This window comes from Gymnoscopelus microlampas, assembly GCF_963454915.1.
Source record: "Gymnoscopelus microlampas genome assembly, chromosome: 1".
NCBI lineage: Eukaryota > Metazoa > Chordata > Actinopteri > Myctophiformes > Myctophidae > Gymnoscopelus > Gymnoscopelus microlampas.
In genome coordinates this window covers 37,401,152-37,413,578 of record NC_139962.1, presented here as the reverse complement: position 1 = coordinate 37,413,578, position 12,427 = coordinate 37,401,152, and the positions used below count along the sequence as shown (strand labels likewise).

Sequence of the window (12,427 nt, the reverse complement as noted above, 5' to 3'; positions counted from 1 at the left end):
TGAAGGAGACATTAGGCAGATTAATAGCATGACCAAGGGATAATAGAACGACACAGTGTCAGTCCATAAATAAAGGTATGTGGGCTTAAGGTATGGGGGGGGGGGGACATTCACATTCACCATAGTGAAAAGTTTCCATGTGACTGACTGTCAACTCAACTATGAGACACTTACCCAATGGCATAATGCTATGTCATAAGGGAAATAGTCTCTACTACATGTTATAGAACACTTAAACCAGTTGGTGGAGCTCTTCCATGTTATCTGGCTGTTGCTGCTTTCCAAACAGGCATGTGTTCATTCTCCCTTTCTGCCAATGCTTAGCTCTCAAACTAAAGCTAGACACGGTAGTGTTTTGCTTCTCTTTTTATCTCTAACCTATTTGACTGCAGTAAGTAGGCTAATGATGAATGGGATACAAGAAGGCCTGTATTATCTACAAATAATTATATTACAAAATATACTAAAAAATGTATAAAATCTTAGATTTTATGTTCAAATTTGACCATTATTTAGGCTAGTAGCCTTTTACCCCACAGAACCTGGTAAACGTGCTCTACCTCATCCTTCATAACAATACCTATTATCTTCAGCAACTTGATCTGAAATGTAAGACTCAATCTCATTGTTTGATTTGCTGCCTGCACATATACTAGTCATGTTTGGATGGGTCATGTTTGGATTAAATATAAATAATGCTGTATCGTGTTTATCTACAGGAAATACTGTTTTCCTAATATTTGGATAATACATAAATAAACGGTAATGTTGACTGTAGCTATACACCCCAAGCATAGCCTAAATATAGCAGGCTATGGCTATGGGGTCATTACAGGCCTAGCCTTCACAAATGAGTTATATGAGATTTCAATAGTAGAGAGGTCAGGGCACAGGTTAAATAAATACAATTAAACAGTAGGCTACTTTAGATATATTTGAACTCTTTAAGGCTACCATATACAATGATGATGTTGGCCAAAGTAAAGATATGTTATTATATTAGCCTACATTGTTCTTAACCTTTTCTACCCCAGATTTGAACCTGGTTTCCTGCACAAGTGCTGACATTTTTACCATTTAGCTAATAGAGCCAGCCTGCTTGCTCAGGGGATAAATTGAATCTTGACCTTCAGGTCAAATTTTTAGTCAGATTCTGTGTCTAGGTAAGACATCCCCAGATAGCAAAATATGGGTGAATCAACGTTGAAAAATAGGCGGCCATAACGGTTGAATCAACGTTCGATCTCAACGTTGAAACTGTACTGAATTCGCAACCCTAATCTTTGTTGATTCAACGTTTGTGTTTCAACCACTAACTAACACTATATCAACGTTGATTCAACCATTATCCAAATGGTATTCTGCACGCTGATTTTATGTTGAATCAACGTTATGAATCAATATTGATTCAACCATCATCTAAATGGTAATCTGCATGCACATTTTAGTTGATTTAATGTTGAATCAACATTAGGAATCAACATTGATTCAACCATCATCTAAATGGTAATCTGCATGCACATTTTAGTTGATTTTATGTTGAATCAACATCAGGAATCGAACACTGATTTAATTTATAAATTGATTATACTTAATCATGTTAGAAATCAATATTGATCCTGATCATCCAACAACCTAATGGTAATCTGCATGTACATTTTAAATTATGTGTATGCTGATATACTGTAAGGCTACATCTTGTTCAAAATTACCTTACATTTCCCAAAATGTGAAAATATAAAAATAAAGACAGACAATATGATTTGAATCTTCACATTTATTGAACCAAGGCATTTAGACCTGCTTTAAGCATTGTTTTTATGATTTAACAGATGAAATATATAACATATAGAAGATTGTAGATCTGCTATTTATGAAAGAAATCGTGAAAATGTCTGCAAGCATTTGGATATTTTGTAAGTGAATATATGCCACATGAGCACTTTACACCTATATAAAAATGCTATTTGAAAATAATTGATCTGCAAGTTTAAATTACAAACCAAACCACCATTATTTACAAGCGATTCCACAAAAACAATACCCAACATGGCTTATAATGACCAAACGTGTACTAACTTTGCAGACTAAACCAACGGTCTGACAAAACACACTGACAAGTGCTCTAGTAATACAAATGGCTTAATTAATAAAGCCTAACGGGCCATCCACACCAAGCACTATATATATACACATTTTTAATTTATTTTACTTTATAGAATTTAGAGTAGCCAATGATTGTGAGCCTCTTTTCGTCCACAAAGTCATTATGCTAATTAATTTCTCACACATTTCTGTGTTGCTACTGCAATTGTAGCCTAGTAGCCCCTCCATCCTTCTCCTCCTGTTCAACACCACTAAAGACGAACAGTATCTGTGTTGATGATGACAATATGAGTGATTTGCTGGAACTCTGGAAGACATGAGCAACTGCCCACTGAAATGATCATGTCTGCACTGTATTTAAACTAAATAATTCTACAACGATAGGATTGACAAAAGTGATATGCTTAGTGTGGACAGCCCCATTACAGTTTGAAAGAGTACATTATTTCACACATGAACAAGTGAACACTTGTCAATTTCAAAAAAGTGCCTTACTTTTACTTAATGGTATTACATTCAAAGTCTTAATAATTTGCAGCTCTAAAGTACTTAAAATGAATAAAAGTGGCTTCATTTAGAACTCCTATCACTTTTCAACATTTTCTCATGCATGAGAAAAATAAAATGCATGCATTTTAGTCTACTGTCACAAAGGAGGGCTGAGGACAACCTGCCTACCAGTTATCCACTATACAATCTTTCTAAAATGACAGGAGGTTTTTAAGACTTTGCAGTTTGGGGGGTAGTTTTTTCCTTTCCCAAGCCAAGCATCACTCTTTGAATAAAGTTCAATATGTTCTTCATATCATTAGGGTACTTCAAATTGAGTGCATACGTCAGGCTAAACAGCAGGCACGGTGCTTGAGGGAGGTTATGGAAATTATCCATCACAATACCTCCTTCAAGGATGATGGCTGTTGACACTGGCTGAAGGTCGACACCATCTGAGGGAGGTGAATCTTCACTGCTCACAGTCAGCAATCCGACCGATACCTCTGCCCAGGCGTCTTCACTTTCGCTGTCACAATCCTGTACAGAACCAAACAAAAACAACATTACAACAGGGAAATGTAGACACTTCACACACATCTGCATTGAGAAGTTTTATCAACATTGGTTGGCCTACTGTTTTTGACAGTATATTACTCATGGTAAACAGCACAGTAAAATATGTATCTGAAAACATTTTAGGCTAGAAATAAGCAACTTGGTAACAAACATTCTGCATAGTGGCCATCTCTCTCTCCCTTGAGCAACGTGTGAGTGCAGGCTACAAACACTTACACTGCACACCATGTGAGTGAGATTCCACCGTGCTATAGCCTGAAGGGATTGAACCTTCTGATTGGTTTGCAATGCCGTTTCAGACTGAAACTTCAAAATAAAATTAACGAAAATGTAATTTCACTGGACCTTTAAGGTGTAACTATGAGAACTTACCAAGACAGTGGTGTAGAAACTGCTGTGGTCATCTCCAAGCAGAAGAAGGAGGCCTCGGAGAACAAGCCTACCCAGCGCGGTCACGTCGGGTTTCTACAAGTGGATAATGAACAAATAAAGTTCAAGATCTGACCATCACAAGTTACAGTACAGTTACAGCATGAAACACCACAATATATGTTTGATGAACAGTTGCAGAGAGCAGTTGCTGATTGGAGATGTGATTTAAAAATAGTACAATCCACAGCATTTAGTTATCAACAACAATCAATAGTTAGCAATACTTTAACACTCTGTAATACAGCCGGGAAGCATAAGTACTATTTGGGGTAATAGGTTGTACATAAACTTAGTCATGATAATTACAAATATAAGAAGCATGTTGTAGACTTACCCATCAATTTGCTGCACAATTCCGGATAATTTCTCTCTAATGGCACCTTTCTTGGACTTGAAGATAGGGACCAATTGTGGTGTATAGCGATCCAGAGCATCAAAGAAGTCTGTCTCTAGGTGTGTGGTGGCGATCCTGTTAAACTCAGCATAAGCCTACAACACAGCAAACCACAGAACAAAATACAGTGACTAAATACATTTGAAAAAGTGTGTAAATTAGGAAAACATTTGGTTAATTGTCATACAAATAATTATGATCAACAATGTAACCGTTTTGGCATTAAACATTGGACGAATTACATTTCGGTTCCGACTTTTAGGCTTTGTAAACAAAAAAGAAATGACTGACAATGACCGGGGCCAATAATACCATTATGTAATATGGCCAGAACAGGCCAGGCATTTAAAAATGTTGAAAAATAGTGAGAGTAGCCGACCTACATGTTCACAACACATCACTTTGCGAGATGTTGCGAGCTTGTAGATCTGCTATTTTCACTATTCTTCAATAGATAAATGTATACAGATGAACGCTTTTTCTCATAACTGTGATCAGACAATTACCTATATTAAAATTGGCTTACAGGAGATCCCCCATGCCACGCTCATGTCACCATGAGTCAGCCATAACAGGGCAGGGGTCTTCAACAGGGGGTCCGGGACTCCTAGGGGGTCTTCAGAGTTGCTACAGGGGGTCGGCCAAATCTCTGTGATAAGATCATTGTTTCTTTATACAAACCACTTGAACAATAGCATCCCTATTCTACAGACAACTTTAGCCGAAAATGGCCGATCTACGAGCTTGTAGATAACTAACCTGTTCCCGGATGTCCTTGTAGGCAGATGAAGATGGGCACAGTGCGTGTTGGCAGGAAGGTAGCTGAGGGGATTCTGGTCAGGGCCCAGGCTGACTCAAACTGCATGTGTTGTGCACCTATACAAACACAGAGGAGTGATTTTACACCAATGTCACATGGTCAGAATACAAGTTTTATCTGAACACCAAGTGCTCAGTCACAGGCTGACCCGGTCAGAGAATGCTTTTCATGTCAGCTGATAGAAAACCACCCAGATATCATTATGTGAAACCCCAAAGTTGTGCCGAGGGTAACCGCCTTGGGGTCTAAGCGCTCTGCCCTTCAGCATCTCTATGACCAGAGGACAGTGAAGAAAGCAGGAAAGAATCCAAGAGACCCAACTCATAACCTCAGCACCTGCTAAGAAACATAGTTACAGTTCATTATTGTTTATTTAACCATTATGTTAAATGAAACCCCCACCTGAAGTGTGCAGTTCTTCCTCTTGAGGAATCCCACAAATCAAATTCTCCACACCAGGTGGAGAGATTAGGAGATCGAAGGATTGGGTCTACACAGAAGAGAACATAACATTATATAAACAATTGTAAAATGAGAAAATTAAAATAAAATCACTTATGAGTCTACTTATAAGAGTGTATGCAAGCAGTAGGGTATTGTAGATAAGCTCTTTGATAAACACACCATTGTGTGACAACAGTTTGAGAAAAAAGGAGTGGACCAAGTAGAACCCTGTGGACTCCTGTCTACAAAGTATATATTGTAGGGTCTAGGTGGTTAAACATAAACTTGTAGTGCATTGCAGAGTATCAGTCAAATAGAGTATCATTCAAATAGGCAAAACTGCAATAGCAAAATAATGTATTACCATGCCAGGATTGTCTACAAGCCTAGGGAACTATACGCCAATATTTCCGGTAGGCCTTTAGTTCCATTGCTGCGAATCCACTTGCCTCCATGTAGAGATGTTTGATTCATGTAGTCCTCAACCTGGGACACTGGACACCTACTGACCTTCATCCATTCAACCATTTCAATAAGTTTTTCAGGAGGCACATCAGATTCTGTTGAATGATAAGTACAGATTCATTATAGCTGATTTCAAGTATTTGAGGTTCTGGCCTACTTGGAGTGTGTGAAAAGTCGCCAATCGGTCCAGCGGTGCCTGAGACTAGTTTTTAGAAGATGATGGACAGAAGAGTCATGGGACCGCAAATATAATCCCTTGCATCTGTCCAATCTAGCCTGGTGGGGATAATTAACATTGGTTATTAGTATTACCTGGTGTACTAGGGACGGTCTGTTCCTCTGGTTCTTGGTGGTGTGGTCGTTTCAGCCTTCTCATGCGCTTCCTGGTGTTCCTCAATCGCTCCTCCAGGAAGTCTGTAGCAGGTTTTTTTCCCCGGCCAGGTGTGTACCAAGCTGCCTGTAAAAGAGACAATTAGGTTCAGCTTAAATTTGCCTGGCGTAAACCATGAAGATGGTTACATGGGATTTTAAGGAGCAATCCAAAAATGTGCGTGTGACTGTGCACTAGGAAAAACTTTGAGCACATTTCTTTTAGGTGTGTGTGTGTGTATGGAGTGTTCTCCTTTATGTGTTGATTGATTGATGACTTACATAGCCACTGCCAACTGTAGTACCATCCAAATTAAGGCAAGGGCTTTCTTGGTGACATTAGATGGCCTGTCAAAGAACGATGAAATGAGACAGTAATCATTGTTACAAATATATGACGATTCAAATCCCTGAATTGAACACTGAATGGTTATGCGCTTTTTAAGTGCATTCGATTCTGTGTCATTTTTAGATTTGACCTAAAAAGCATTATTTTACACTTTGGCTACTCAAAAACAGCAGATATACAAGCTCATAGCGTGGCACCGAGTGCTGCGCTACGAGCTTGTAGATCTGTTATTTTAGAAAAATCTTGAAAATGTGTGCAAATCTTTGAATTTTTAACGAACATTTGTAACTCAAATCTTTGTTTCTGGGGGTCCCTAGAACAAAATATTTTGAGATGAGGGTCTGTGGCCAAATACATATACATTTTGGGGTCCTTGACATGAAAAAGTTTGAGAACCACTGACATAATAACACAAGTTAAAAACAAATACATTTAGAAGACATTTTGTAGAATCGGCCTCAGGTCTTAATGGGTTAATTGAAGGTGTGTGATAACCAGTTCTTCTGATGAACTTGGCAAAGTGTTTCACAATGCATACTGATTAATGAACTCATGTTATACAAATGAAATCAGTGGTTCTCAAACATGTTCATGTCAAGGACCCCCTAATTAGTATGTACTTGGCTAAGGACTCAAGATTTACAAAAGTGTTTCAAAAATATTCCACAAATGTTGTTTATACTGTTTTTTAATAGCTGATCTACACCCTCACAACGCATCACCATGCACTGTGAGCTTGTGGATCTGCCATTTTCAAATAGGCAATTTATAGGGTTTAAGTGGTTAAACTGAGTTTCATGCTATATAATCTCATTTAGCTGGGAACCACATGGAAACCCCCCAATGACCCCTGAGGGTCCCTGGAGCCCACTTTGAGAACCACTGATAAACATTACCTGCTTTTGTTAGCTACTGTCTGCAAAACAAAACTTAAGTTAAAAAACGGATTACCAAATTTGTCTGCACACTAAAATCCTCAATGTTAATTTATTCTCCTTAAGGATCCATTGGTACCATTTGGTTACATGGCGGCTTTCCGACATGTAAGACCGTTACCGTACCGGTTGTACTCTCTGTCTCTTAATTAAATTATTTTACTTTTTACTGTAGGTTAAAAACAAGATTCATATATAAAATAATAATTACAGTCAAAACAAATGTGGCCTCACCAAAGGGATATGTGGCCAACATTAGCTCTCTTTTAAGAACTAACAAGTTGAATCATATTTTAACGTTTTAGGATGCCTGGTCGCATTGTAACATCATCCGTTTATATTAAATTGTGCAAACACATTGCTTTCTATGTAAACGCGGTTGATAAAACGTTAGTCCTGAAACATGATCATATCATGACGTTTTCTACATTTACAACCCATACATCTACATAAACGTTCAGATTTCAAATATAAAGCACTTAGCCCAGGGCCAAGGATGTTACAATGTGAATCGGGAGGGTTTAAGTATCCGTACCTCCTGTATTGTTCAATAAAAGTAATTTTAATCCGATCGGTGGCCATTTTCTCCGAGTTTTCTGTATGCTTTAAACTACGCGACCGTCGGTTGGGAGGTGTATTACATTATACACATGCATTACAACTATGAGAAAATGGCCACCGATCGGATTAAAATATCTTTTATTCAACAATACGGAAGATGCGGGTACTTAGACACACCCGATTAAAATTGTAACATCCGTGGCCGTGCGGTAAGCACTTTATAGTTGAAGTATGAATATTTATGTTGATGTACGGGTTGAAAGTGCAAAAAACAGGTTGAAATTCCGGCCATGAGGCTCGTGAAAGGACAAGCGTCGTGTGAACCATGGCTAAAACTCGGTCGTGCACGGTTACATGAACGTGTTAGTTCATGTAACCGTGTACGACCGTGTTTGGATAATATTTTAATTCCATAAACTAATTAAACTTACCTGTTATCTAGTACAGTAAACACGAAAGCACCCCGGTTTGAAAAAGAAATCTCTCAGCCAACAGCCGTTTCCTCTGCCTTCCGGTGTTGATGATTTCAAAACTAACAAGCTCCGCCTTCAGTGTTGCCATATCCGCTTATTATAAGCGACTTTGGGCTTCTTTTTCTGTGAAGTTTTTTTGGGCTTGCTTCCTTAATGTCGTTTAAACCAGTGGTGGTTCTCAAACATTTTCATGTCAAGGACCCCCAGATTAATATGTAGGCTATTATCCATTCAACGGACCCCCATCTGAACACATGTTATGCCAGGGGGGACCCCCAATACAAGATTCGTATTAAAATGTTTCAAACATATTCCTAATTTTTCACATTTTCTTCCAGATAAGAGTTTTGTTTTAAAATAGCAGATCTACAAGCTCACAGCGCGTCGCATCGCAACCCGTTGTGAGCTTGTAGATTGGCTATTTTCAATTAGTCATAGTTGCTTCTTTTGGGCTAATTTCCATAGACCTGGTTGCTTATTTCTATCGCAAAATCTGGCAACACTGTCCGCCTTGTGCATGAAGGATGTCTGCGGTTCTCAACCTGTGGGTCGAGACCCTGACAATTTAAGTAATAATTTTAATACCTTAAAAAATAAATGAAAACAAATCAAAGAAAAAGACTGTAATACAAGTAATCAACAAACTATACTATAAACTGGTCAAACATTGGCCAAATTGTCAAATAATATAAGAAAGAGAGAAAAAAAGAAAATAGCCGATCTGCAATAAGAAGTTATAGATTTTTGAAATAGTTCAAAGTTTAGCTTTTCTCACATTTTTCTAAAATATTTTGTTTTAATTAAAAAACATGTTTTCAGACTCAGAAGAGGACGCTGAATTGAATGGGCTAGGTTTTGATTTTGTATGACCCTTAAAAAGTGGCTTAAACAAGCGTTAAAGTTTCATAAACTTGAAGCTTTTTTCACAAACATATTATTATTATTATTATTTTATTTTGACCCTTCAACCCTCTTATTTAGATGATTTAGAGTTGAATGGTAGGTTAAACAATAGTCTAGAATTGTTTAATAAGAAGTTAAAGATTTTTGAAATAGTTCAAAGTCTAGCTTTTCTCACATTTTTTTAAAATATTTTATTTTTAAATTAAAAAAAACTTTTTCAGACTTAGAAAAGGACGCTGAATCGAATGGGATAGGTCTCGATTTTCTATGACCTTGGGAAATACAAAAGCTCACCAAAAAGATTGGACGTTGACTTTTGAATAAAAAACAGATTTTGTTGAGCACAAAATCTGGAACTAATCGCTCCAGATATTTTTTAAAAATCTAAAACTTCTCTCCATCCATATTGAGAGTAAGCCGGATTTTTTGGCACCAGCCTTGATTTTTTTAGACACTGATAAAGCTCAAAGTTCAGCGAAAAGACTGCAAAGGTCAACCCTCGTTACATTTTTAGAAATTGTATTTTTCTTCGATACTCTGGCTTTAGACTAATGTGATGACGCTGATTCCAAATATGTAAGTTATATTTTTCTCGGAAAACAGGAAGTGCCTCAAAAGGCCACTTCCTGGTTGGTTTTAGGGTGTTCCAGGCCTGTGATAACCCCGATATATTTTTTTTCCAAATCTACATGTAAAATAATGCTAAAATTTGAAATCATCAAACCCTCATATCAAATCATGATTTAATTATCCCTTAATTGGCTATGGTTACGGCTTCGCTATCTCGCTCAATATCTCGAATACGATAAGGACTTAGGGTCCACTTTTTGGATATGTTGTAGAGCTGGCTGAGACGCACGTGTGGATGTCTTGTTTGTCCCGGTACGGCACATTTTTCTTTCTGACTTTGTCCTTTGGTATGGTCTTAAGGTTTAAGACTCTATGTGCCTTCCGATAGTGTAGGAGGTCAACTTAGGAGTGTCGTACCGGGACAAACAAGACATCCACGTGTGCGTCTTGGCAAGCTGTACAACATATCCGAAAGGCGGATTCGAAAAACGTATCGTATCGAGATATATTGCTTTATTACGCATATAATAACTTGACATTGGACCCTAGCCAATTAAGGAGAACGGTAAGGCTGTGTGTTAGGGGAGTTATATGTTCGCGTTCGGGGCGACGCGCTGACCCAGAATTTGGTGTCCAATTTAGTTTTTACTCCTTTCAAACAGTTTTTCACTATTGTCTCGGCCCCTAGGGTGCGCCGAAACAATCGGACAATGGATTATCGATCAGCTCTTCAGTCATTTTGGGGCATAAACAAGAAGATGAAGGATACAATTAATAATGATGATAATAACTGATAATGATGATGATGTTCAAGTTTCTGTAATGATTTTTTTCCCATGATGCATTGCAAAATACAGTTAAACATTGTAAAATGACAGAACAGTAAATTACTGTACATTTTTACTGTAGAAATTACAGAAATGTGTTACAGTGTATACTTTGCACAGTATTGTACCATATTAAAATTAATACAGATCCCTATAATGATCCCCCTCATTATATGAATATAGGTCAAATATAGTGATAAAATATAGGTTACGTACCTTGTGTTTTCATGTGAGAAGTGACAAAAAGAAGGTATCAGAATGATTCACAAGTGGGAAAATGAATAAAGCAACATCTGGGTTAAAAATAACCAGGTGTTCAACTGCAATTGAAGCCCTAATAACCACTTTGACCCATCAGTTTACAGTACCCAAATAACCCATAATTATGACCCAGCCAAATTAACCCAGCAATGTGTTTATAGAAATAACCCAGCATTTTTAAGAGTGTACTAAACACAGTGCAATTAAATGTTACTGATTCTGGGCAAGTAAACAAAGATGTCTTTACTTAATAACAATAAGTAAATTGTATTTTTTAGTACACGTTACTTGATTAAACCTAGTATTGTAACAAATGAGTAAAGCTAACTTATTTATTTAAGTATAGATAGCTATTGGATTTTACAGTGTAGATTAAACGCTGATTCAATGTTGGCATTTCAATCATTGAATTTTGCACCATAGATAAAACGCTGATTCAATGTTGGCATTTCAATCATTGAATTTGCACCATAGATAAAACGCTGATTCAATGTTGGCATTTCAATCATTGAATTTGCACCATAGATAAAACGCTGATTCAATGTTGGCATTTCAATCATTGAATTTGCACCATAGATAAAACGCTGATTCAATGTTGGCATTTCAATCATTGAATTTGCACCATAGATAAAACGCTGATTCAATGTTGGCATTTCAATCATTGAATTTGCACCATAGATAAAACGCTGATTCAATGTTGGCATTTCAATCATTGAATTTGCACCATAGATTAAACGCTGATTCAATGTTGGCATTTCAATCATTGAATTTTGCACTGCAATACAACAGTGATTCAATGTTGAAAAACCATCAGTCTTCAATCGTAACCAAAAATCAACCCTAACCACTATAATTCAACGTTGAATAACCATATTTTGCTATCTCATGACCTGTGACACGATCTAAACGTCCACCCCAATTGTATGAGTTATATTGTTTACTTTATTGTATATTGATTACATTTTATTAATTATAAAAGGTTATATGGTGCCGTTTTAAATGGAATCCAAAGACAGTCACCAAACTGAAAATAAATCCCCATATCCAAACAAGCCCTGCCTCACACACCTGACATCTGAAGTATCCTATCTCACAATCATCTATAAACAAAGGACACACACAGTTAGACACCTGCATTATTTGCTTCAGATAATCAAGAGGGCAGATTAGATTTTTAAAAAAAGGGAAAAAAATAGATGTATGCAGTCTTTTTACTGCAATAGTCTGATATCCCCAACTACCCAAGAAGTACCCCCAAATACAGGTTGTCTTGTATTTTGTTTTTTTGTCGTTGTGAAAAAAAACAAAAACTTGTATGACGTGGTTGTCTAAATAAAAATATATTTAAAAAAGAAAATAAATACCAGACAGGACATATTATTTTTATAGCTGCATCGGTTAATCTCAAAAATAGATCAAATAGATAGATCAAATCAATCATTTGCGCGAT

The 12,427-nt window shown here is 37.1% G+C and overlaps 1 protein-coding gene across 5 annotated transcripts; it reads right to left on the bottom strand.

Moving 5' to 3' along the window:
- Nucleotides 1–1,798: 1,798 nt before the first annotated feature.
- Nucleotides 1,799–8,457, bottom strand: LOC311048053 (uncharacterized protein). Of its 5 annotated transcripts, none has more exons than XR_014601058.1 (10): nt 8,375–8,457; nt 6,381–6,446; nt 6,042–6,186; nt 5,629–5,824; nt 5,223–5,310; nt 4,760–4,876; nt 4,507–4,649; nt 3,941–4,095; nt 3,547–3,639; nt 1,799–3,135 (listed from the first exon to the last, which is right to left on the bottom strand). XR_014601058.1 is itself a non-coding variant. In XM_084061061.1 (10 exons), exons 4-7 carry the CDS (start codon nt 5,717–5,719, stop codon nt 4,507–4,509), a joined length of 354 nt encoding a protein of 117 aa, XP_083917187.1. In that variant the 5' UTR covers nt 5,720–5,824; nt 6,042–6,186; nt 6,381–6,446; nt 8,375–8,457; the 3' UTR covers nt 1,799–3,135; nt 3,547–3,639; nt 3,941–4,095. The 5 variants fall into 5 exon arrangements, 4 of the variants coding, with proteins under 4 accessions (XP_083917187.1, XP_083917188.1, XP_083917190.1 ...); XM_084061061.1 differs by having other exon boundaries at nt 5,714–5,824; XM_084061062.1 differs by having other exon boundaries at nt 4,527–4,649; nt 5,714–5,824.
- Nucleotides 8,458–12,427: the final 3,970 nt, after the last annotated feature.